The sequence below is a fragment of the Oryzias latipes genome, chromosome 2, assembly GCF_002234675.1.
Source record: "Oryzias latipes chromosome 2, ASM223467v1".
NCBI lineage: Eukaryota > Metazoa > Chordata > Actinopteri > Beloniformes > Adrianichthyidae > Oryzias > Oryzias latipes.
The window spans coordinates 14254133-14281757 of NC_019860.2; the positions used below are offsets into that span (position 1 = coordinate 14254133).

Consider the following 27625-nt stretch of genomic DNA (forward strand, 5'->3'; position numbering starts at 1 on the left):
TAGAAGGCCAGAAAAATCTTCTACGGAGGAGATTGAGGGTTCTCTGAACGCCGCCGTGGCAGGACACCCGAGAGGTGTGTCCCCAGGAAATTACTTCCGACCTGAGAGAGGTAGGGACATACAGAGTGCCATTAGGGCAGGGGGCGTGATCGGGTTCCTCACCTTGGGCCTGGACGACACGGTTTTCGATGTCCCAGGTAAGGGCGCCCACGATACAGGTGGAAGGGACGATGGTGGCTGTGGACTTGTCCGAGGAGCTATATTTGCGGGAAAGAGCATCGGGCTTGACATTCCGGCTACCGGGTCTATAGGTGAAGGTGAAACGAAAGCGATCAAAAAACATACACCAACGAGCCTGTCGAGAGTTAAGCCTCTTAGCCGTCCTCAGGTACGCCAGGTTCTTGTGGTCCGTCCAGACGACGAAAGGGTGTTCAGCCCCCTCCAGCCAGTGCCTCCATTCCTCCAACGCTAACTTGATGGCCAGCAGCTCCCGGTTTCCCACATCATAATTTTGCTCTGCTGGCGATAGTTTTCTTGAAAAGAAGGCACAAGGCTTGAGCTTACCGGTGTGATGCTCTTTTTGGGACAAGACCGCTCCGACCCCTGAGTCCGAGGCATCCACTTCCACGATGAACTGGCGAGAAGGGTCGGGTTGAATCAGGATAGGAGCTGTGACGAAGAGCCCCTTGAGCCGATCAAAAGCCTGTTGGGCTTCCTGGGTCCATTGAAAACTTTGAGTGGTGGAAGTGAGGCGTGTAAGGGGTGCTGCAATACTGCTATAATTCCTAATGAATCGCCTGTAAAAACGGAAGTTTTCCGTAGCATGGGTGGGATCGGAAGCGGAAGTGTAGCTGTTGCCGGAAGATGGAAGGTGAGTACCTGTAGCAGAGTTAGCATATTGTCCGGTTAAATCAATGAGAGCTTGCGTCATACCGTCTAGACGGCGGAATAAGTCCTGCTGAGCCGACACCATTTGAGTGAGGGTGTTGGCTTGACGTCCTAGCATAATCCCTTGCTGGGTTACGGCGAGGCGAAGTTCCTCCGGGTCAGCTGGGTCAGGGTTTTGGCGAGTTCGTTCTGTCATGGCTAGCTAGGCTAGGCAGACCCAGATGCTGAAACCCGGAAGGACGACAGAAGGTGAGTTTGAATTAGTAAGAGTTTTATTTGCTCCGCTGATGGGGATGTTCCGGTGCGGCAGGGAGGCGGCGTGGCTGGAGAGGGTCCGTGGGTCCGGGGCGAGACCTGAGGATCGGCGATGGCTCGAGACGTGGCTGGAGGTCCGGCTAAGGCTCGTGAGGCGGCTTGGCGTTTGGCGAGGTTTCCCAGTGAGGTAGGTAACTCCCGATGGGCGTCTTCTTGGCGATTCCAGATTTGAGCGTCCACTCGTGGGCATGAGATTCCTGGGGACAGGACAAGGTGTACGTAAGACAAAGGCGAGAGGTACATAACAAGGAACTGTGACGTGACCAGACTAAGCACCATTAGAGGCAACGAACTCGCGTTGAATACTGGTCCTGGAGCTCCTTATGAAGGTCTGGCAGGCTGATGAGTTGAGTGGTGGCAGCTGTGGTGAATTAGGCCAAGCAGAGAGGGGAGGGGGGAGGAATCTGACAGAGGCACCATGACACACATGAATTAAAGGAGCCACAAAAAAAAGTTAAAAGTGGATCAATTGACAAGAAAGAACTGAAATCAGATACTTATATACATTAAAGGACATTTAAAAAATGATTACAGCTGTTCGCTAGAACCTTGACAGGAGGAGAACTAAAAATAGGAAATGAAAAGAAGTGACGAGTATTATGGGAAATCTCTCCTCAGGAACAGGCAGAAGGAGTCGGGACAACTTTCCCAGGGACGAGAAACATGAAGAGGAGCGGTCCCAGTGACCCTCCTCAGGACAGGGAACATGATTTGGGGCGGGGGTGATCATTCCCGGAGATAGGAGACGTGAAAGGAGCAGCCCCAGCGACTCTCCTGAAGGGACACACACAGAGGAGCAACCCTGGTGACCCTTCTGAAGGACTGAACACATGAAGATCAGCAGCCCCACAAACCATCCTGAAGCATACATGAAGAACTTCAGCCCCAGCAACCCACTTAAAGGATAAATGAAGAGGAGCAGCCCCAGAAACCGTCCTGAAGGATACATGAAGAAGAGCAGCCAGTTACCCTCCTGCAGTACACGTTAAGAGAAGCGGCCCCAGAGACCCCCCTGAAGGACAGAACACATGAAGAGGAGCAGCCCTGGTGACCCTACACAATGACAGGAAAAGTGGCGTGATCCCAGCCAACCCCCTAAAAAACAGACAGGAGCATGTAAAACATGGCATGGCTCCATACAAGCTACAGTAAAACCCAGTATTTGCCAGTGTACTGCAGTGCCGAAACTCCTGCCACTGAAGCAATTACTCTCTTGACAAGGAAGAACGAAAATCTGACATTTATCAGAAATAAAGACAGCTGTGGATAGTTAGCTTGAATCTTGTGGACAGGCAGCAGCACAATTTAAAAACACAGGCATGAACGAAACTAAGAAATATGACAAAAAAACAAACCAATACTCGAATCTGACACTGTAGATGCTGAGTTTTTTGTACCTGTTGATCTGAAAAAATGTCTCATTGTGATTATAAATTTAAAGTACTATCAATTTTTTTTTTTTTTTTTTTTTTTTTTTACAGTTGGTGGTAATAAGTTAGGTGTCTTGGCTGGTCAAATCCCCAATCCTCTGAGCTACAGTCCATGCTAATCCCAAACAAGGAAGAATTTAGTCTAAATTTAAAAAAAAAAAGTGAAAATGGATGTGCAGTTGTCCCAGAGGTCATGTAAAATGCAGTTTAAAAATAATAATCCCCATTCAAAATCTATAAAAAAAAGTACATTATCTCAGTTCTATCTGAACAGTTTTCCCTGCAGCAGATTTGCCTCCCACCCCACAGGTCAACGTCTCCTATTGTTTCCAAAAGTGCATTAAAGCAGTTACCTCTCTCGCTAAAGCAATTCATCACTTGATGGATGATAAGCTCTTTAATTTTCAACCAAACACGGTTTTGCAGCTCTATGAAGTCCTTCTTATTTCATTTGTATTGGAAGCAGCGCCATTCTGCCGGAACTGAATGTAGAGAAATCAATGCACATACCCATCTACATTGTTCTCCCTTAATTTTTGTGTTTTGACAGCAATAAGATGTATATAAGAAGGGGAAATGAAAGAAAGCAATGCACCGTTTAGAGAATAACCTGCAGAGGAACACATAACACTCACAACATACAGGTGGGCTTCTGGGTACACATGTTAAAGTGCAGCTCAAGGATTTAGATCCCATGTATGATACTGTAAAGGGTTGTACTCCTTAAGTATTAATGAACCATAAATGAGATAAAAGAGATACAAAAACCAAATCCCAGTTGTAGTGATTGGATTATTCCTTAAAAAATTGCCACTTAATAGAACAGTACTCCAAGGCAAATGGGAAAATTACAACTAAAAAAAAACTATCTAAGGTTTATCTACCTTTACTAAATTTGATGTAGTATTGTTATCAAGTTGTTACCTTGATAACAATATGGCTTCATGAAATGTCCACCTTGGTTGAAGGTGAAGGTAACAGTGAAATGTGGCAAATCAGGACCAAGCAGGCAAGAACAACTGATTCCTAAACAAAGGGGAATATATAGGAACAAGTAAGGAATTGTACTTGTGTGAATAAAATCTGCAAAAGAGGTTGTCCCAATGTATAGGTTGCATATCATTTGGGTGTTCTGATCGCAAATTAACTTTTGACTGACGTTAATGTAAATGGACTGTCTTCTCATTGCACTCGAGTTAGCTACGGAGTCCCACAGGGCACAGCTCTAGGACCCATCCTGTTTATGCTTCACATGCTGCCCTTAGGAGACATAATTAGGAAACACAGTATCAATTTTCACTTTAATGCGGTTGATACGCACTTGTACATATGATTAAACCTGACCAGAATGCTCATATGGAGAAACTTAATGCCTGCATAAGAGACATCAAGACCTGGATCACAATGAATAACCTCCTCCTAAACCCAGAAAAAACTGATGTCGACCCATTTCCGCTGCTTAGATTAATACTATATTGTATTAGTATTGATATGCTAAAAATGTACATTTTCTTTTATCGTCATTATTATTACTATTCTCTATATTTGCTATAGTGCATACAACTTACTGTTAACGTGTTTTAATTACATTTTAATTCAATGAGAATAAGTTGCTAGTAGGCTTCATTGGGATTCTGTCCTCCTTATTTTCTCTCCTCTATTCTTGTTCTTTTATTGATCATTTAGTTGTCCATTCTTCTATTTGGTGCAGTGCAATTTATATTTTGTTCATGTGTTATTCATGTGTTAAGTCACAACTTATGGCTGTGTCACACAGCCACTACGTACATTTTGTCCATGTTGTACAGATGAAAACTGGTCATACATTAATACAAGTGCAAAAAGTGAGAAAAGTGGTGGTCTTTATGTGAAATTTTCACAGGTGTTTCATGAATGACTAATGTTAAAGCCACGGAAGAAGTATGAATAAATGCAAAGGACATGTAAATCAACAAAGCACATGAACCGTGCGTGATTATTGTGCCATTTGTATGCAAATCATTAGTGACTCGTGCACCAATTACGTAATTTTAAATGAGATAGGTGCGCCGTATACATGATATAAAAGTTATACAACGGTGGTACATGCGTGAAAGGTCTGTTAGACATTCGTGGAACAGTTGTGGAAAGCCACAAATGTGTTTACCCGTCTAGCAAAAATCACACACAATTGCATATGATATACATAATATTTGCAAAAACTATGTAAAGTACGCATAAATTACACCATTCTCAACTGAACAAGACAGCTTAAAACCCAATAACACGTAAAGACCCGTCAGCCGAAACCCTTGATGGACATCTGCGCATATCGACGACGTGCATTAAATACGTCACGCATGTATCTCCAATATTTCTTGTCTGGAAAGTACGCAAAATGTATGTGGCTGCTGTGTGACGTGGCCTTTATTCTCAACTGCCCTTATGCGAGGATACAGGTTGTCTGCAAGTGAAAAATGGTCGTAGACAGCTTGGTGAACCAATAGAGCAAAAGTGTCCATGCACATTTTTACTGCATGGCATGCTGTGGGCGATAGATTATAGCAAATACTTAAAGAACACGCAAAGGTAGGTAAGGGTGAAGTAGGTAAAAAATAAGACACATATAGATTTTTCTTATTTTTTTTTCCCTTTAAACCCTGCGCATGGGACCCATGACTTCTGTTCAAGTGATAAGTGCCCGTTGAAAGGAGCAGTCGGTATGTCCGGCTGCTCCTTGTGTATTTTGTAAGGGCACACTTGCCCTTGCAAAAATCCATGCATGCTGGAATTTTGTACAGTCAATAAAGAGCCAGTACCTACACCTCACCGACAACTGGAGTGTGACACAAGGGCACTGTACGACAGCTTCACTCACACGTCATAAGTGCAGGCAATTTACATTAGCCTTAGGATTACTACGATACACTTACCACATGCCCAACAGTTTTTACTTTCTATTTTTATGACATTCTTTGAGGTGGCTTCTCTTAAATGTATCCACACACTGGCACTCAAAAAATAATTTTGATAAAGATTTATTTGTTTAAAAGCTTAGTTAATATTTGTCTCCATCTGTTGTCTATGTAAGGGCCAGGGGTCACTAACTAGCAGACCTCGGATCTGAACTTCACATAAAACTAATGCAATGGACGTCTCTGTTTAAAAATGGTGCAGCGCTTGTTGTCCTTGCAACCAATGCATTCTCATCATTATTTTTTAGAAAATACCAGTTTTCTGATGGTTGTGTCGTTTTAATTTGCTGTGTTTATCCGGACTGACTTAAAAGTTGGATGTGGCTGAAGTTGGCAACGAGTTGTTAGCCTCCACATTGACATTAAGGAAAATCTCCAGTCTAAGTACAAAGCAGCCGCAAATATTTGACGGAGAATAAAGATTCAGTCATAGGAAGTTGCTGAAGATGCTTCTGAACTGAGGAAACTTGTAAAAGGGGAAATTTCGGAACCTGCAATCTTCTGATTGGAAGTCGACCGCCGTACTGCTCAATACTTTTCGAAGACAACGCAAAAACAATCAACCGCAAAAAGAGATAAGATGTGATGATAGGCAACAACAGAAGGTTTTTATCGTCAATTACTGTAGTTTTTGAAGTACAAATTGCATATTTTTGTGCATAGTTTGGCAGGGAGGTGCACCTTATGCTCAGGTGTGACTTAAATGTAATCTTTGTAAAAATTAAATTAGTAACAACCACTAGAGGGCACTCTAGGTGTGTGAATCACTTTTTGCTACTGAAATAAACGTAGATTGGCTTCTGTGAAACAGATTTAGTGATTTGAAGTGATACGAAGAGTTTAGTTGACTTGTTAGCAAGTTTCTTATCGTTATTTGAATAATTGTTTATATGTTGCGCTGATATACTATCATTCATTCTATGTTTAAAGCAATAACGGTTATAATAGTGAAGCGCACATTCTCTATGTTCCGTCTATTAATGTTATCTCTTCTGTTGTTATGATTTGACTTTGTTTCCATATTTTGTGAAAAAGTGGATCCAAAAGTGCGTAGTATGATTTCTTCTTTATTATGCATTTTTTTTGGCATCTGCCATTTACAAATACGGTCTTTTTTTGTTGCATTTAAAGATCTTTGCAAGGTCACAAAAGGAGGAAATAAAGCTTCCCTTAAATAGATCCTACCTTTTATCAAAGAGCTGGAAATGTTTAGCTTCTCCGGGAGTAAATCTTAATCAATTTCAAAAAGAAGCGTACTGGCTCCAAAAATACATGTTGGATTGAAAAGCATGACATTTTCGTGATTTCGAGGGTTCATAGAAAAACCGTTAACGCAGTTTTTTTTTTGTTTTTTTGTTTTTTTTTTAAATATGCACTTCTTCAAAGTGGGGCAGACATAAGAGATGAAGGGTCAGTGTTCTGGACACAAGTTTTATTTGCAATCAGGCATCCAAAGCTGGCTGGAAATGGCGGGTGGGGCAGGAGTGGGGAAGGGGGTCGACTTGGCTGCTTGTCAAGAGCGGCTGCAGATTAAAAGTCCATCGATCCGGCTGTAATTTATTTATCAATTCAACCAAAAATTAAACACTGACCCCCCCCCCTGTTCTTTGAAAAATCCCTTCTTTTAATCTTGTGGGACGCCGTGAGGTGAATACCAAGAGAGCAGTCAAATGTAGGGGCCTTCCATTTTGGGAAAAGTTAAAGAGGCTTTTTATTTTTTTGCATTCGTACAACTTTAGAATTCAGGACTAAGACTATTAAAAGCACCACACTCCTTTCTGCATCTCCTAAACCCTCAGGACTTCTGACAATAAACAACTCGTCCGTTTTTTTCACCCATCCGTATTCTCCTCACTCCTCTTGCTCTTCTGATCTTTTCTTCCCTCTCTGGCCACCGCCGTCTTTTAAACTCCTATTCTACTCACAAATACCCACACCTACCCACACGTGGTAACTGTGGTACCACCACATCAAAGCGAAGCCAGATTTTTTTTTCTTTTTTCCTTTTTCTTTGCCCGACCCAACTCGAAAGTGCCGGTTAAAGATGTGTAGAGTTTCTCTCAGGGCTTTGAATCCTGCTGACTGCGAGGAAACAAGCACTCATGGTATCATTATGAAAGCTTCATGCTCTTCTCTCCTGCTCTCATTGTCTCTTCCTCCTTGCTTGGATGGAATAATAAGGTTCCCTCGATCGTGTCATGGAGTAACCCCCCCCCCCCCATCCCCCCGCCACTCACCTCTGCATTTTCCTCCTCACCCCTTCCTGAACCCTCCCCGTGACCGGCTCTGTAATCCAATTAAAAGCACATTAGGGCCAAATGAATTGCAGCAGATGGAATTAGCCACTGATGAAGGTTGGCTCAGTGGATGGGTGGCTGGCAGTTGGGCGGGAGGTTGGGGTGCTGGGAGAAAAATGGGGGTGCACAAAGGGCGTCCGCCTTTAACCTTCCAATGTTATTGAGGTGACGAGTGTTAGCCGTGGAGTTGCCAGAAGTCTGCATGGACGGCGACAGCGTGTGAAATTGTGTTTGTTGTAAAAAGTCCATCCATTTGTTCTTAAAGATTTTTTTTTTTTTTAATCAATTCCCCAAGCCATTCGTTTCAAATAGCCTAACTCATCTCATTTTCCACTTGGAAACAGTGGTTGCTTGCTTGATTACGGTGGCCGAGAGGTGCAAGACACATTTACATTTCAGATACTACCAAGAACAAATCCCGGTACAAACTAACAAATCATGAAGCACTAAAAACAAATGAACAAATTCTGAAACCCAACAAATTACAGAGTCCTGATACACAAAAGCAAATCCAGGTGCAAGTTACCAAATACCGAATCACAAAAACGATCTTGGTACAAATGAACAAATCCAGAAACACAACAACGAAAGCAGAGACACAGCTTTTAACAGAAAGGGAAGATCCTGAAATAATGAATAAAATTAACTGTGAATGATTTTTTTACACTTATTTATTACTGTTTTTTTTATGTGTACATTCTAAACACGAGAAAACCCAAAAGCATATTTTTAAATTGCGTTACTACAATAAAAATTACAACAATTTAGAGCATTGCGTTGCAATATTAAGGGTACTCCCTGTTGTGATTCATGATTTGCTGTTGTGTTTCATGATTTCCTGTTGTGTTTCAGTATTTGTACATTTACACTGGGATTTGTTGTTGTGGTATCTTAAATGTAAGTGTGTTTTGCACCTCTCAACCACCGTACTTGACGGTTGTCTTGGACTCATTAAAAGAAAAGGAAAGAAAATAAGATTGTTTGAAGCGTTAATTCTACTTTATGGCCGTTGAACTCAGTAGCGCTTCTATATTGAATTACTTCCGAGGCGAAACCTTCCCCAGGCGCAAAAAACTTTACAGAGCAGACATGAACAAAAGAATAAGCCCAATAATCTGCACAACACTTAGTGTACAGGTCAAGGTGGAGAATGGCACAGAGTTGGTAACAACGTGCAGCACACATCGCTACTTGAAGACTGGTGGTCCGCGCTGTGATTTTAGAGGCTGCCTCCATCACCTCTGGTCCAATCAGAAGGCACAACTGTCCACCATCACACCTGAAAATGGAGACAGACACACAAAGATCCACACAATAAACCACCAGAGGTCCCACTCTGACATAAAAAACAGAATAAAAGGACAACATGAATCCACTTATCACCAAAGACTTTAGATGCACTTCTAAGATCAACCTTTTCTTGTTCTTTTATGAGATTTCTTTTTTTTTTTTTTTTGTGGGATTAGAGGTTTCTTCTTCACTGCCCCCCAAAAAACCTCCCCAGCAGTGAGAAAAGCTCAGAAGACCATTGATGCAATCAATTGGTCCCTGGTACTTCAAATCAGAATGAGTTTCCTCATTTTTAGGATTATAAATCGCTTGGGAGTATAAATTGAAGCAGATAAAAACTAGCATTATAAAGAAGAAAAAAAAAATCATGTATAAGTTTTGGTTGACATTTATTTTACAAAATACAGGACCAAAAACGGACATTACATGATGAAAGGCAAATTATAATAGCAGAAAAGATAACAATTATAGTCTGAATATATGCACACTTCCCTACTGTAGCACATTGATGCTGGTTTAGTTTCATGAAAATGGGAGGAATTGAAGTGTGTAGTATGTTAGCGCTACATATAAACAGCTATTCAGATTACATAAAGAACATGCTAACAAGTCAACTAAACTCTATCACTTCAAATCACTAAATCCATTCAATTCTTCACTGTCTACGTTAGTTTGGAACAACTCTTCTTCTTCAGCGATTCGGTCAGTAGCACTGTTATACACACCTACAGTGCCCTCTAGTGGTTGTTGCTATTCGTTTTTTAAAATCGCATGTAAGTCAGTTTAACCCTTGCGCTATCGTAAGCTCTTTACCATTGGGAGTTGGGTCATCTAGACCCACTAGACAGTGCTCTGAACCTTTTTTCTTCAATGACTTGTGAACTTCAATGGTGTCCATGGATTACATGAAATCTTCTCACCTTTTTCCACCTTTGTCATGGTAGGGAGAACACGTCAATGTGAGGGCGTGGTCATCTAAGATAGCACAAGGGATAAAGCTGCATGCACCTGTGTGGCGCATTCAAGAACTTGCGATGTTTTCAACACACTTTTATGCGGTGGCCCTTAAGTGCAAATGATTCAACAAATCACTTGATACAAAAACCTTTTAAAGATCACAGCGACAATTAAAAAATTAAAGTAAATGTTAAAAATCAGCATTACATTTTAGAAAACAAAACGCAATTCCAGAAACCAAAACATAAAATAAAAAAATGGTGGAAAAAAAAACATTTAAGAAAACAAATTTTAATTAAAACAAAATGGAACGTTAAAAAAAATAGAAAACAAGATGAAATGTTGGAAAAACAAAACACAATGAGAAACTGGGAAAGGTAGGTACTGAGGAACATCCTGATTGGATGATGTTCAGTGTTCAAAGCCTAATTTCAGTAGAAATAATGGAGAAACGTCATCGTCCAATCAGCGATGTCCCTCAGTACTTTTCTGGTTTCTCATTGTGTTTCGTTTTCCAACATTTCATTTCGTTTTCTAAAATATTTGTCCTTTTTTAACATTTAATCTTGTTTTGCAAAAGTTTTTTTTTTTTAATTGGCGTTGTGATCTTTCAAATGTTTTTGTGTCGAGTGATTTGCACTTCAGGGCCACCCTACTTTTAACATACAATATTCATGGAGGTGTGTTGCTACCCAATACTAGTGCATGCACTTACAGTTAGTTGGTAGAGGCTTGGTGCAAAATGTTAAAGTGGTTCAAATCTAGCTCCAGGTTTTTTTTTCTGTAAGACTTCGGGCTCACAAAATTCCAGCCAGGCACAGACCGCCATTGTTAATTTCTCCTCCTTGATGAATTTTCAAGCAGTTGGCACTTCTTTGTTTTGAAAAAAACGCTACCCATACGTCACCACCAAGGCCAAGTACCTGATTGGTCAAAGTTCAACAGGATTAACTTTCAACGCACATTTAAGTTTTGTTACGTTTTGTACATAGAACCCGAAAACGGACTTACAAATATGCGCTGCAATGTGAGAACATGACAGTTATGAACGGGGAAGCCCAAAACGCAAATATGCAGGCGTATATTTAGAGTTTTTACTGGAAGCGGTGGCTCACATGTATTCAAGCCCACTGTAAAGTAGCATGGCACTTGAGTTTTGTCCAAATTCCTTCACTACTCACTACATTGTGCATGATATAGTGCGTTCACGATTTTGCAGCGTTGTCCAAATTTATAATTCCTAAATTGAGTGCCCTAGAAATTTCCCAGAAGTCTTTGGATTGGGGAGTAAAGACCACAATTATACAATTTTCACCAAAGAACATTTGTTTATAGATATTTTTTAAATGAACTATCAATGTTTTCATCATCAGAACACAGTGGATTCATAAATAGTCGTAAAATACTTGTGCTGATTAGGTTTTCACTTTGTGAAATCAGTGATTTCATATTTTGCATGGTTTCCGAGTTGCTCTTAAAATCCAGGGAACTAGACAGTCCCACACTATACTATACTTTATTAGTAGTTAGAGAGTAGGGAGGGAGTTTGGACATAGCCACATCCCTGACCAAACTAGGAAGAAAAAAAAGTGACTTATACTCCAAAAAAGCAACAACAAAAAACTGGTAGATGAAAACACTCAGGTATTTGAATTCACTTTGGATTTTTGTGTTTGCTGGATCTGCTCTCTTGGATTTGAAAATACAATATATGCGCAAACTAAATCAAAATTCAGTCAGCATTGTTGTTGTTGCTGTGGTCGGTTTTATGTCTCTCATTTCTCCATGCCTCTTTCTAGAAACTCTGTGCCACCTTTTTCTGCAGCAGCCCTCCAACATGCACAGTCAGCAGAGCCGTCACCCCTACTCTACTCACCACCACCACCCTGCATTTGCATCCCGGCCCTCTGCGCATGTGTTTGCATCCGAGTGTGTGTGTGATCCCTCTAATGATGAAAGACAGACGCTGCCGGGGTTCCTTCCTTAACGCCGCGACGGGGCCTCGCGTTCAGACCCTGGACAATCGGTGTGTTTGCGCATGCATACGCTTGATTACTCGTTTGCTCATGCGTGCGCGTGTTTGTCTTCCTTTAATGTTGCATGCTGGTGAGCCCATGCACTCTTTACATGTGAAACCCACATGTGTGTGTGTGTGTGTTGTGGGTGAAATGAGATCCAGGTCCTGGCCTCTCCATTTCTCTCTGTAGGTAATAAAAATATAGAGTGCCCTCCAGATCCCTTTATAGAGGGAGAGTTGAGACCGCAGCGAAATCTAGGACAGGCTCCATTGATTTGGAGGCTACAGTATTACTAGCCATCACAGCCGAGGCAATATGAGAGGCCTTTTTTAAATCACACAGCCACCCCAGGCCCACGGGGACAGAGAGAAGGCGCAGAGAGGGGAGAAGGGGGAAGGGATAATTGGGAAAAACTATCCTTACTTTGTTTCCTTTCTCTGCCATCCTTGCCTGAATTTGATCACGAAGAGATATAACATATTTCCCACTTTCTTCTGGAACCACGTCGTCTGGTCTTACCGTAAGAAGGAAACCTGGTCCTTCGGCGTTATTAAAAATCCTGTCTTTCTTATTTCAATTTTTAAAATCGACTGAGTGTGCCAATCTACGACAATTGTTTTTTTAAAGTCCCTCTCCCATCATCTTGTGATATATTTTCGAATCATTCCCAGTGGTCTTTTAAGTATGATTATGCCATTTTTAGCCCAAATTGTTTTCTAGGAGACAGTTTCTGCAGAGAGGCAGTAGTTCATCAAAAATTTGCCTTTGAGCTGTGGGCGGGGTTGTTGCCGGGGGAGTATGCATTGACTAATGGGGGTAAGGCTGTGGTCATCTCCCAAAATTGCATTTCTGAGTATTTCTTTGCTCAAATCGTTGTGAATCTGTACAAAACGAAAAAACTGTAGTACAGCTGGATGGCTCAGATAATGCTCGGCAATTTTGTTGCACCGGTGCTGTTCGGTAAGGGTTGCAAGGGGCTGTAAGATAGCGAGAGAGAATGTAAACAAAGGGTTGATGGGAAATGACGGAAGGCTTACTTCATGCCAACAGTCATGCCCACAACTAAGTGGCAAATCAATGACGAACTCCTGCCGCTCTGCAGAAACTATGTCCAAGAAAAAAACACATGTTTTCTGATTTTGGCTTAATATGCCATAATCATAATTAAAAGACCACTAGGAACCCTTTAAAAATATATCCAAAAATGATTGGAATGGGACTTTAATGTATGAAAAGCCCATTTTCTGTTTTCTCCAAATGTCAGTCACTGAGACCATCAGGAAAAGCTTCTCTCTCTTGGTTTGGTTTTCGTCCAACCGCCGTGTTTTGGTGTCATTTCAAGACCTTGTCATTTTACGCCTCAAAGGTGCGGCCGAATGGGAAAAAATGTTTTTCGACGCTGTCTACTTCTCCTGGATAAGGCTCCTCCACGATCTCCGGAGAGGACTGGAGGATTCTGGGTCGGGCCAGAATCCGACCCCTTCTGTCTGGCTCTAAAAGATAAGGCCCCGTCATTGTATCCCTCCACTCCAAAGCTCTGACCACATCAAATATTCATGGGCCGCAGCAGACTCTTAAGTAAACTGGCCAATTTGTTGCGGAAGACGTGCATTAAGATTGGCTGGACTGATATGGGACTGGCCCCACGAGAAAAGGCCAGACGGGGGAGGGTTGGAAGGTGGGGAGGGGCAGATGCCATTTTGGCTCTCCTGTCCCTATTGTTGCTGCCCACTGGAGCGTTAAAGAGGCAGCACGTGGCGACCCGCAAAAGAGGGGCGGGGAAAGCAAGAGCGGTTGGGAGATAATGGAAGGTCACCAGGAGCTTTCTTTCATTTGTAAAGTGAGTTGAGGACAACGATAACGGTGGAGTCATGTTTGGATGACAAAGGAAATGAAGTGTTGCCGATGGTAACAGCTTCACAGATCATATCACAGCAACAAGCAGACCAAAAAAAAGTACATGTGTAGCGCTTCCCGGAAGAAAGTCAAACCACATGTTCATATTACATCCCCCCAAGGGTAGAAGTTGACAAATCACCAAACAATCACTTTTCATTTTGGTTTACGGTTGAAAAAGCTGAGTATACTTTAAAATAGATGTATAGATGCGCCCTGCAAAGCCCTTTAGGGCAACGAATAGAAATAAGGTTAAGAATCTGCAAAATTTCAACACTCTGAATTGTTGGGCATATCTGAGAAGTCTTCTGAGCGATAATTCTTGATGACAACGGCCTGAAACCAAGAAAGGATAATTGAACGAGGTCCTGGCACACTTCCTGAGTCACTTCCACAAAGAACCAAAGCGCTTTTTGACAGTGACCGGTTTGCCGGGTGACCCCTGACAGCCTGCTCGTCATCTGGCAACGGGGAACTCTTGGGAACTGGCACAGGGCTTGTTGTGACTATGAAATGTGACACTCTGCCCTCTGCTTACAAAAAAAGAGGGTAAATAATCGGCGTACAGATGACTAACGTCCGCACCCTCCTTCCTGCTTCATTGTTGTCGAAATTTGCAGCTCAAAATTGTATTAAAACCTGCTTTCACAGCACGAAAAGAGCTTAATTCCTAACCCTATGAGAGGTGTGATTGTTGCCTCAATAGGCTTGATGTTGAATGAGGCTATTTACATGCTAATAGCCACGCAATGCAATTTTCTTATCATGTATGTAAATGAACACACTTCCTGGATCTATGTTGGCCAAACATAAACAGTCAACAATCTGCTGACTTCATGTTAACGCTTCACTTTACCCGTTCGGTTCGGTAATTAAACACTGCCGACACACACGATTCCTCATTGATGGCCTCGTTAGCATTAATTAAGTCTAATTAGGAAAATGAAACCATCTATTACACCTGTGGTCCTAAGATTATATGGCTTTTATAAAAATTTCCCCCTTTACAAACACAAACCCATGTTGCATTAAAAAATAAAGACATACAGTGGCATACATGCATGCATGTGTGGGAGTTTTGAGGCATACAGCAGCAGTCATTAAAGTAGGAGTAAAAAAGGAAAAAAAAGCACGAAAAAACAAAACAAGTGTGTATGAATGCAATGCAAGTGGGTGGGTATGAGGATTATTTTCAGTTCCACCATCTGTAAACAGGCAGACAGGTTTGTTACCAGACTAAGGAGTGGTGAAGGTAAGACAGCTTTAAGACAGTTCTACTTGTGCAAATTTGAGTTATTTTTATTCATGTCTCACTTCGTCAGCGTGAAGACGCATCGATTCCAAGTCTACACCTGGAGGGAAAAAACACACATCCACCTGTTCTGTTGTGGGTTTTGAACAATGGCATGAAATTAAATAAAAAAAAAAAAAAAACATTCTTAAAACACTTGGGTTTATTTACTCAACCCTATTCCTGGGTTATTCAGCCTTGGTTACTGTTTTTTGGAGTACTATATTAATCCAGAGGGAACTTGTACATCCATGCATTGCTCCAAAAATACTCAATATATATACACTGACCAAAAATATAAACGCAACACTTTTGTTTTTGCTCCCATTTTTTATGGTATGAACTCAAAGATGTGAAACATTTTCCACATACACAAAATAACCAGTTCTCTGAAATATTGTTCACAAATCTGTCTAAATCTGTGATAGTGATTACTTCTCCTTTGACAAGACAATCCATCCCACCTCACAGGTGTGCCATATCAAGATGCTGATTAGACAGCATGATTATTGCACAGGTGTGCCTTAGACTGGCCACAAGAAAAGGTCTCTCTGAAATCTTCAGTTGTATCACACAGCACAATGCCACAGATGTCGCAAGTTTTGAGGGAGCATGCAATTAGCTGATAGCAGGAATGTCCATCAGCGCTGTTGCTAGGGTTCTGAATGTCCATTTCTCCACCATAAGCCGTCTCCAAAGGCGTTTCCGAGAATTTGGCAGCACATCCAACCGGCCTCACAACCGCAGACCACGTGTAACCACACCAGCCCAAGACCTCCACATCCAGCATGTCCACCTCCAAGATCGTCTGAGACCAGCCACTCGGACAGCTGCTGAAACAATCGGTTTGCATAACCACAGAATTTCTGCACAAATTGTCAGAAACCGTCTCAGGGAAGTTCATCTGCATGCTCGTCGTCCTCGTCGAGGTCTCGACCTCACTCCAGTTCGTCGTCGTAACCGACTTGAGTGGGCAAATGGTCACATGCGATGGCGTCTGTCACGTTGGAGAGGTGTTCTCTTCACGGATGAATCCCAGTTTACACTGTTCAGGGCAGATGGCAGACAGCGTGTGTGGCATCGTGTGCGTGAGCGGTTTTCTGATGTAATTTCGTCTGCTTGTATTTGGAACCTCGTTCCTTCGGTCATGGACCAGACCTCATGACTATAAGTGAGTGTCGGGATGAAGATTGACTGATAAATCGAGAGTTTCGCTCTATGGCTCACACCACAATGGACTGGTACAGAGACTGCATTACAGCAGATGCCACCTGTCAATGTCACGCTCCGGTCTTCCTTCACTTATGAACGAAACCCCCAAGATATTTAAGCTGCTCCGCCACCTGCTCGAAAAGCTTCTGTCTGCAGGACCCAGTTCTGTTCACGGGAACTATGAGGAAGAACCTGGATCCTTTCCACCAACACTCAGATGAAGCTCTGTGGAAAGCTCTAGACGAGGTCAGTGACGGTTCTGTCCCCTTTCCTGAAGTCTTGTGGGTCTCTCTGTGGGAGGGGTCAAAGCTGAGCTCCACCCTGCAGTTGCAGCTGAAGTCTGCGGCGGACGAACTGCCCCAGAAGCTGGAAACGATTCTGGCCGAGTCCGGCTCCAACTTCAGCGTGGGTCAGAGGCAGCTGGTGTGTTTGGCCAGAGCCATCTTGAGGAAGAACCGCATTCTCATCATCGACGAGGCCAAACAAAGTCAAATCATGACAACAGAAGAGATAACAATAATAGACGGAATATACAGAATGTGCGCTTCACTATTATAACCGTAAATGCTTCAAACATAGAAGGAATGTTAGTATATCAGCGCGACATATAAACAATTATTCAAATAACTATAAGAAACTTGCTAACAAGTTCAATGATGACAAATCATTGAAGAAAAAAGGTTCAGCGCACTGTCTAGTGGGTCTAGATGACCCAACTCCCAATGTTAAAGTCACTAGGATAGCACAAGGGTTACAAACTGAACTAAAGGAGGATTTTTGATTGAATGAATTTCTACATTTTCCTCAAACAAGCCGATCTTTTGTCTGCTTTACATATAAAACGCTTCCATGAGACCAGATGTCTTCCTCACATTAGCCCTCCCTCTAGGGCAGGGGTCGGGAACCTATGGCTCGCGAGCCATATATGGCTCTTTTGATGGTCACATGTGGCTCGCAGACAAATCTTTAATTAAACTTTTTTTTTATTTTTCATTAGACCAGTCCTTCTCGGGCGCGATGCGATGCCAGAGGCGCGCAGTAGTAGCGGTGCTTGGAGAGAAAACTATCAGTTTACTATTATCTATTATTTCACAGAGTTTGTACCAGCCGGAAACCTGTGAATTGACGTGCCTAAAACTGCGCATTCCCGTGTCTGAGGAAGAGCGCGCAGTTTCGGGGACGGGATGTGTGAGGAAAAAGCAGAGGGTGGGGTGGGGGTGGGGGGGTTGTGGGCACGGCCAGTAGGTGAATCGCGCAGGGATTGTAAAAACGTAAAACCCGCTGCCCGTCACTCACTGCGGCGTGTGAGTGTTTGGCTTCCCGTCTGCATGTGAGCAGTCTTTGTCACATCTAAAGAACAGTCAGACCAACCTAAGATCACGTTTAAAGTCTCAACGCCTGCATGAAGCAGAAACTCACCACGGATCAACCAGACTAGACCATCAGCAAAACTACCACGAGAAATACTCATCATTTATTAGCAACAGCATAACAATGTTATTAAAAAGAATCCACAGACTTATTGTACTTTATAAATGTTGAAATTACATCAAATGCACTCATTCACTTGTATATTTTGTTTTAAACATATTGTCGCAGACTGAGTTTAACTTGGCTGTTGGGCCGCGTTCTAAGTTCTGGAGTTCATTAAACGCATCAAGCAGAGATCTGATTGGCCCTCAGTTCTGTCGCTCAGCCTGTTGTTAGTTTGGACCAATGGGGTTCAGCTATGGGCCGAATAAGGGAAATGGGAGGGCTGGAGCGGGAGCAGGGGAATATAAAGTTAGGAGAAGCGCTCTCATCTTGTCTCGGCGGGAGAGATTCAGGAGTTGCTGAATTAATTGTACGGCGTTCGTTGCGGTCTACAGTAACCAGAATAAAGAACCTTAAAAGAGGTTAGGTCTCCGTGCCTCAGTTGGGAAAGGGACACTACATTATTGTTTGGCTCTTTTGGAATTACATTTAAAAATATGTTGCGTATATGGCTCTCTCGGCCAAAAAGGTTCCCGACCCCTGCTCTAGGGGAACCATAATGACATTTTTTTTTGTGGACTTGAACCCACAACCTCTCAGTCTGGAGTTGGTCTTTCTTCCATTCAGCTGCTGATGTCACTGATGGATCACAGACTTCTATCTCTTATAGAAAGTTTCTGTTTAGATTTGGTTTCTCTCATTTTCTAGAAATAGGAGTCGATCTACTGCTGTGATGCAGACACAACGGCTCAGTGGAAGCACGTCCCTCCCTGAAGGAGAAGTTGGAATAACAGATGCACGGCTCAAATCCCACAAATATCTAACAAATAAACATTTTTTTACGCATATAAATCCTCTTCCTCTTAAATCAGAGACGGGCTGAATCACTGGTGCAGACAAAGTACCTCTGCGGTAATGACTTGGACTCGTAGGCAGAAGGTTTAGGGTTCAAATCCCAAAAAGTTTAGTCCAAAGTAAGTTTTTTTCAGTGTGGAACATCTTCACCTTGAATGAGAGACGAGCTGCTTCTCTGACATGAGTAGAACAGCTCAGTGTTAATGATTTGCTCTTACAACCAGATGAGTGAGGGTTCAAATCCCACCAAATGTATTTGAAAATCAAATTTAAGAGTTTTTTCAGACAGTAGAATGTCTTCATCTCATAAGAACGACGAGCTGCTGTTCTAGTCTAGGTAGAATAGCACAGTGGTAGAGAGCAGGTTATTAACAAGTTGAAGAGTGCAGGTTCAATTCCCACTTTGTGACAGAGGCAGTAACTTACCTCTGTCAGATAAGAAGACTGAAGATAATTAAACCGGAAGAGCAGAAAGTATGATAGGAGGAAGTTAGGTGGGGATAGCACAGGAAGAGCAGGTGAAAAGGTCAGTGTAGGAAGGTCAGTATTGGGTGGAGATTGGCCATAAAATAGAGGTAAATAGAGGAAGAAGTGTAAAGTGGCCAGTCTTCAATGGGAGATGGGGAGAGAAGGAAAATAGGGAAGAGTGAGAGATGGTAGCATATGTGTGGTATAATAAATACTAATATCTCAAAATGTAAAGCAAGTGCATAAACTTAATATTTGTGTTTATGCAATATGGATTGCTCTGGGTCCTTCTCAATTAACCTTCCCTGGAGAGGCTGGTCACCTGTTGTCTTTTCTGTATTGGCTCTTTTTGGTGACCAGCCCCCTTTCCTTCCTCCACCCTATCTATTCTGCTCTTCACTATCCTCCATCTAGCATCTGCTGCTTCCTCCCACTTTCTTGACCTCCCTTTACAAAACTTGTCTTCAATCCAACAGAGGTAAGTTACTGCCTCTGTCTCAAAGTGGGAATTGAACCCACACCCTCATATTTGTCAATAACCTGTTCTCTACCATTGTGCTTGTCTACCTAGACTAGAACAGCAGCTCGTCGTTCTTATGAGGTGAAGACGTTCTACACTGTGGAAAAACTATTAGAATATTTACAAAGAAACCTAATGGGATTTGAACCTTCAATCTTTTGCTTTGATGGTCTTCTGTTTTTCCACTGAGCCCTCATGTCTGCACCAGAAGAGCAGCTCATTGTTCTTATGAGGTGACGATGTTCCAGACGCTGAAAAAACTTATGTAATTTAGAAAGATGTTCAGTGGGAATTAAACCCTCAGTCTTCTGCTCCAAGGATCAAGTCATTACCACTGAGCTGTTCTGTCTGCAGCAGATCAGCTGCTCGTCTCTTATTTGAAGTGAAGATGTTCTACATTTTGAAAAAACTGTTATATTTCTTCTTTTTTTTTTAAACAGCTGTACTGAGCAGGATTTGAACCCTCAACCATTTGCTTTGACAGTCTGATGTTTTTCCACTGAGCCCTCAGGTCTGTAGCAGAACAGAAGCTCGTTGTTCTTATGAGGTGAAGACGATCCAGACTCTGAAAAAAATGTTGGTTTATTTAGAAAGATTTTCAGCGGGAATTGAACTCTGAGTCTTCTGCTCGCAGGATCAAGTCATTAAGACTGAGCTAGTCAGTCTGCAGAAGATCACCTGCAGTCTCTCTTTTGAATTGAAGATGTTCTACACTCTGAAAAAAACAAACAACTGCTGAGTTTATTAACAAAAATCCTTGGTGGGATTTGAACCCTCACACTACCATCTTAGGTGTCAGACGTGTTTCCACTGAGCCACTGTGTCTGCACTACAGCAGCAGATCCTCATTCAGGTGAAGGGAGGAAACAGACATGAACAGCCACTTGATTGTGGCGCTCCATGTATGCTTTCCCTGGCAGCATCAGTTATGTGCTGGATTATTTCAGGCGCCTCTTTGCACAGCCTACACCTTGGGTCTTGTCTGGTGTGGTAGATCTGAGCCTCTATGGCTCTGGTGCTGCAAGGATGAGCCCTTTAGTAGGATTTCTTGATATCAGCCACTTCAGTTATGGTCCGGTGGTACATCCCATGCAGGGGTTTGTCCTCCCATGAGGATCTGTCCTCCTGCACTGTATCCTCTGCTCTCCATTGCCTGAGACATTCACTGAGCACAATGTCAGTTGGGACCTTGAGCTTAATCTATTCATGGATCTTGGATGTTTCATTCAGGATAGTGGCTTCTATGCTCACGAGTCCTTGGCCTCCTTCCTTGCAGAGCATACAGTCTCAGGGTGCTGGATTGGGGATGGAACCCTCCACGTATGGTGAGGAGCTTTCGTGTCTTAACATCCGTGGTCTGTACCTCTTCCTTTTAGCCACAAACAAGTGGCTGGAATAATATGCAGGAAGTTGTGTGCAGAATATGGTCAGGAAACCCAAAATTCAAAAGGGGAAACACCTACAAAAGTGGAAAAGAATGAGAGAGAAAAGATCCTTTGGGACATCCAGATACAGACTGACAGGATGACAATGGCGAACCGACCAGACATTTGGTTGGTTCACAGGAACTACGCAGGAAGAGGGTGCCAGGAGAACGGTACATTTTGGGCTGCATTGTGCCAAGTGTGAAATTTGGTAGTGGGGGGATTATGATGTGGGCTTGTTTTTCAGGACGTGGCATTGGCCTCTTATTCCCAGTGAGAGGAACTTTAAAAGCTTCAGGATACCAAAACATTTTGGACAATTCCATGCTTCCGAACAATTTGGAGCTCGCCTCTTCCCGACTGTGCACCAGAGGAAAAAGCAAGGTCTGTAAAGACATGGATGACAGAGTCCTGTGTGGAGGAACTTGACTGGCTTGAACCTGACCTGAACCTGATAGAACACCATCCATCCGTCCATCCATCCATCTTCTCCTTATCTGGGACCTTGGCACGGGGGCAGCAGTCTAAGCAAAGTTAAAACACTGTTGCGATGAATTAGAGCATCAGGCCTTCTGGACCATTATCAGTGTGTGACCTCACCAACGTGCTTTTGTTGAGTATTTGGCTGAGGGGGTTCAGATGGCATACCAATCCACATGTCAATCTTAGGCTTTAATCTCTTCCTCACACATGAAAAAGACTCAAGGTACCTAAACTCCTCTACCTAGGACAGGTGCACTCCTGCCCTTATAGACGTATATTACATCTGAACCTCACTGAAATGAGTATAACCATCCAGAAACTTGTTGCTTTATGCTGCTTCATGGTTTTACCCCCCCCCCCCCCCCCCCCCATTATCACCCTCCTATCCCCCCCCTCTCTCTAACAGCTGTTGGACAGGACAAGTTTAAAAAAAAATGAAATATTGTGTAAATATTTCTTTTAAAATACAGATAAAGAAAACATGAAGAATATCAAAAGCAACAAAAAATAAGTAAATATAAAACAAAACAAAAATCGCAGAAATACAATCAAACAAACAAAAACTGACATCGAAATAAGAAACAACAATTCTTTGTGAGGGGGTTTTCTCTGGGAGGTCTTGCCTCACCCCCCCAGAATGTTGAAATCCCTAACTTTCCTAAAAATCCCTTTTTTAAAATTCACAAGCTAAACAAAGGCTAGCATTTTTTGAGTGTTGGAACTATGACGGGAAAAGGTAGCGAGTTAGTTGATGCAGAGGAGGAAGGCAGACATACTCCGAGTCCAGGTGAAAAGGGATCAAGGCTACAAGCTTAGAACAGTGTTTAAGCTCTTCTGTCATGGTGAAGATGGGAAGAGAAATGGAGATAGTTAGAGAAGGAACAGAATAATTGACTTTCATTTTAAGGGTGTATTTGGACTGGACACATTTGGTTCCCTTATAATGAACTAGAGTTCCTTTCCCCCTATAATCCAAAAGAAATTTCAATCTGAATACGCCCAAGTGGAACCCATCTTTCAAGGTGGCCCACCAGCAGGGCTGCGGTGCGTTTGAGGACCACCTGAAAAATCAGCATTTGGTGGACAAATTGAATTCATTGAGATTTGATCATTCTGACCTGAAAATAACCACTGGTTACAGAAAAAAAAAAAAAAAAAGTGGAATCTTTTTGCACTCAAAGCCACATGTAAACCTATGACCCAGTTGTGTACCTGCTCAAGGGTGCACATGTAAGTGACAGACTTCGAGGTCACTCCCATAAAAAAGCAGAGGGGACGTTTTAAGTGTGAGAGGAAATCCAATTAAGCCCTCAGTTCACGTGTAGTGGCATTTAACAAATAACTCTCCTTGGTCTCTCAGTGAGCGAATCGCAGCAATATTAAAACACTCCCTCTAAGTTATAGTCTTATCTTGTATTATGTCTCCTATATGTCAGGGAGGAGTTATATTTCTATACGGTTCTCGGATGAAGGCATTTGTCAGCACCCACTGTAACGACTAATCGTCTTCATCAGTTGTTTATGCACAGAAACACACATCTTCCATTCTCTGAAATATATGTATTATGCCAAGGTGGAAAAAAAAATCAATGAAAAGCAATATCCTATTGGATTTAGTTTATGCTATCGACCTATTTCTGTGAGCTCATCTATAGATCATTGGCACAACGGTGAGCAGATGACCTGCTAACCTCCATCCAGGGTCACAGCGTCAATGCTGTCAAGATAGTGGCTCTACCTGTCATCCCCCTTATAGATTCTGCTGGAAAATTGATGTGGATTTGAAGAGACTGTTGACTAAAGAAAGACCAAAGGGACGCATTTTTTGTACAAGCAGAAGAAAGTAATCGAAATTTAGCCTTTTTTGTTTTTGAGGAACTACTGGCTATTAAAAATGCCTTTAGTGTGTTCATTGGTTGTGTTCCGCAAACTTAAGTGTTCAAATGAATAGGAATATAACCCCACCCCTACAAAAAAGGGCATCCAAGTTGAAATCAACTTTTGAAAAATTCTGTCAAATGATACACCTCTTTTTTACAAACATAATGCGAATTATAAGACGTGAATTTATCATCTAGTCAATTTGAGTCTTCTTTAGAAATCATCGAAAAGTAGAAGAATTAGGCACAAAAACACAGTTAAAGCTGACAAAACTAAAAAAACAACTTGTAAATGTAAACACATCCTCAAAGGAGTTAAGGCACTGTCGTTTTAGAGTAGGGCTGCACGATATTAGGGAAAAATTGCGATATTAGTGATCAATATCACGATGATGATATAACTTGCGATAAATAAAAAAATAGCAAAAACAACAAGAACATTTCCATTTCACCGCAAAAGTTTAATTTAAAAAAGAGTCAAAACACCATAAAATATTCTCCAAATGACCCTCGTCTAATTAGGAGGTCAACATCTAACATAAAAGCTCCATCCGATTGGTCAACAACGTGAAGGGCTCCATCTGATTGGTTAAACGCATAAAGGGATTTATTCAACTCATTAAATAGTTCAAGTTGCCATAAGATTGAGGTTTACCATTTTTTGCGATTTTCACTGACTTTTACAATATAGATATTGCACAGCTTGACGATAGAATTGACGATTTTGACGAATTTGCGATTAATTGTGCAGGCCTATTTTAGAGCATGTTTTTATAAAAAAGCCATGAAACAGAAATACTTATAGAAAAACTAAGAACTAATGGTGAGAGATATTTTTCTCTGAAGGCCGTGTCACAGCCACCACGTATATTTTGCACATATTGCACGGTTGAAAACTGATCATAAGTGACTAAACGAGTAAGAAAAAGTGAGAAAAGTCGTGGTCTTTACGTGAAGCTTTCACATTTGAATGACGTATGACCACATTAAAACCAAACAATGAAATAAACAATGCAAAAACCACGTAGATCAACGTAGAACATGAACCGTGCCTGATTATCGCGCTGTTTATACTCAATTCATTAGTGATTCGTGTATTAACTACATAATTTGAATGAGATAAGTGCGCCGTATACGCGATATAAAGGTTATGCATCAGTGGTACATGCATGAAAAGTACGTCAGACATGACTGGAACGGTCGTAGGAACCCACAAATTTGCGTATACATCTCGCTAATGCGTAAGATTTTCATAATAATTGCGTATGAACTATGTTCAATAAGCATAAACTGCAAAATTCTTAACAGACCATAAACATTGAACAGCTCAAAACCGAATTCACGTAAAGAACCATCGGCCGACACCTTCAACGGACATCTGCGCACATTGACTAAGTTCAACTGGTTTAACATTTAATTGATGTGCGTTTTATACGAGAACCCAAAAACAGTTATAGAAACATGTAAATGTGAGAGTTTTGAAGCTGGAAACCACATATACGAATGTTTACATGGATTTTTCAATTGAAAGAGGTCGCTTGAACGCACATAGCAGAGGGCAGTGTGAACATTGCTTAATGCCTGCATTTGTCTGTCATTCCAAGTCAAGTGTCAAGACAAGTGTAATTTAAATCTTTTTTTTTAATTTTATTATATTTATTTATTTTTTGTCTAATTTAAATCTTTAGGTCTAATTTATATTATGTCATTGCAGTGAGACTCGCTTCATGGTTTCCACTGCAGTGGAATTATTAGCGCGTACAAGAAAGGTTTCACCTTTTTGTCAAAAAGGTTTCACTTTTTTGGTAATATGATTGCATGTTTGTTTGAATTTTGTTACATTTTTATCACTTTTTATTCTTGCCCCACACATGTTCAATATCGCCATCAACATCTTTGTTGTATCTCACATTTCTTGTTGTTTAATTAGTCTCTTTTATTTCAGATTCCCTCTTTATGGCTCCTCTACATCGTATATATATATATATATATATATATATATATATATATATATATATATATATATATATATATATTTTAATTTATTTATTTATTTTTGTTGTTGCTTCGAGCCTCATTTTCAGGCAACAATTCCCGACTCCCAGGGGGCATCAATTCTTCTTTAACATCTGCAGAGGCGACGCACATTGCCCTAAAGACCAAAACGACCCCCAGTGAGTCGTCTCCGTCGTGCCCTTTCGTCTCCTTCCTGCTGAGCGTCTCCACGTCGCATACATTTGAACCCGGCATTGCGAAGAGCCGCGGTGGCAGGAGACCATCTTGGCAACTTGTGGCACCACTCGTCTGGGAAGATAATGAGTTCCCACAGGCCAGAGATGGGGCACTGAGTGTGTGTGTGAGGAGGCTGAAGGTGACTGCATGCGAGTCTTTCTTTGTTATTTAAGAACAGAGAGACCCGGCTTGAAGAAGACGGGGAAATTCTCCAAACTTTCGACATCGAATCACCCCCGCTTTGGTCATCCCCCAGCAGGCTATAGCGGTAATGAGGACTTCTTTTTTTTTCTTGCGCTCTGCCTGCTGCCCTCTGTCAGTTCCTTTCATTCTTTTTCTATCAGCCTCGGCTCTCCACACTTTATGGTACCGACAACAGATCAGTCCCAGAAGAGCAAGACCTAAAACATTATCCATCATGCTGTCAGCTCAAGAGTCTTAAAGTGAAGAAAATATCATGTACAGCTGTGGAGAAAATCCTCCTTCAAGGTCTTTTCTTCCTATCATCAAGACATTTCTTCTACTTTTGCTGGTACTGAACGCAGACGCTTTTCTTGCAAGTTCAACGCCTGGTATTGGGGAGGAGGGGGCAGACACTTTCACGATCTAACGTCCCCTTAAATCTGTATCAGACAGATATTGGAGCTTTACCACTTTGCCAACACTCAGGCAGGAATACTGCGGCCCAAATTGACAGGAAATTGCTGGCAGTATGTTACCCCGGCTGTATATGTCCTTGTAAAAATAAAACTGTACACATTTAAGTGCGTAGAAGAAGAATGGGTAGAGATATAAATGATGAAGAAATGAAGGAAAAGGGGCACAAAGGGCCAAGGGAGAGTCAAATCATGGCTGCTGTAACTCAGTTTTGTGGTTGAAAGGAAGTATCCTTAAAGTTAGTAATAAAGTCAAAATGTAGCAGTGGGGTGTTAGGTTTACAGCAAAATATAATAAAACACAGATCAGATATATTGCGGTTGGTTAAATGAAACATTTACTGCAGTTGTATTGGTTAATTATGTTGGTTGAGGAGGATGCAGAAGATGGGGTTAGATGGCAGCGGATGAATCACCATGGCGACCCCTAAAGGGGAGCAGCTGAAAGGCAAAGAGGAACTGCGGTGGGGTCGTCAAGGAGACGAAAAAGAGTGCCAAATAGTCCCAGTTAACCCAAGTATGTAGCGAAAAGGACAAAACTCAAAACAAATGAAGAGAAGAGGTATAAAAAATAAATTTTACTATAAACGAATAAACTAGGAAGGAGAAAAAAAAAACTTGTATCAAGAGGCCCAATATTGTTGTTCACAGAGTCTTAAAAAAATCTATATGAATGTGACCAATATTTTTCATTCCTACCAGCAAGAGATCAATTGCATGATTTTATTTTCTCCCAAAACCTCCAACTGACCAAAGATGTTAAAAAATGAACCAATTTTTGGCTGTCCAGCTGTACCGCTTTAACCGTTGAGATCTGTTAACCATCAACTCATTGTGTTTTCATTTAATGAGACATCTAATAAGTGTACATAAAATTATTTCAACTTTTTATTTTAAACCTAAACTGACAAAAACGCCAGCATACATGACTACTTTTGTACTTTCCTAATAACCTGAATGAATGAATGTAACTAATGAATCTATTTTTCATGCAGCTGCTGTGAAAAGTCTAATTTCTGAGTTATTTTCATTGAAATACATTTGACTATAAAATAATAATTTAAATTTTCATTTAAATTTGTGACA

General features: G+C 41.6%; 1 protein-coding gene across 1 annotated transcript; it reads left to right on the forward strand.

The window, feature by feature from the left end:
• Window positions 1-1255: 1255 nt before the first annotated feature.
• Window positions 1256-17106, forward strand: LOC101172504 (multidrug resistance-associated protein 4-like). The gene is made up of 3 exons (XM_023949797.1): window positions 1256-1330; window positions 16705-16794; window positions 16876-17106. The coding sequence occupies exons 1-3, from the start codon at window positions 1256-1258 to the stop codon at window positions 17104-17106; spliced, it is 396 nt and encodes a 131-aa protein (XP_023805565.1).
• The last annotated feature ends 10519 nt before the right edge of the window (window positions 17107-27625 follow it).

Bases quoted from the DNA above. Each gene is read 5' to 3' on its own strand.
- LOC101172504 (XM_023949797.1), top strand. From the start codon at position 1,256: ATGGCTCGAGACGTGGCTGGAGGTCCGGCTAAGGCTCGTGAGGCGGCT. The intron at 1,331-16,704 runs GTAGGTAACTCC...TTCTGTCTGCAG, and splicing joins TGGCGAGGTTTCCCAGTGAG to GACCCAGTTCTGTTCACGGG. The intron at 16,795-16,875 runs GTCAGTGACGGT...TCCACCCTGCAG, and splicing joins TGTGGAAAGCTCTAGACGAG to TTGCAGCTGAAGTCTGCGGC.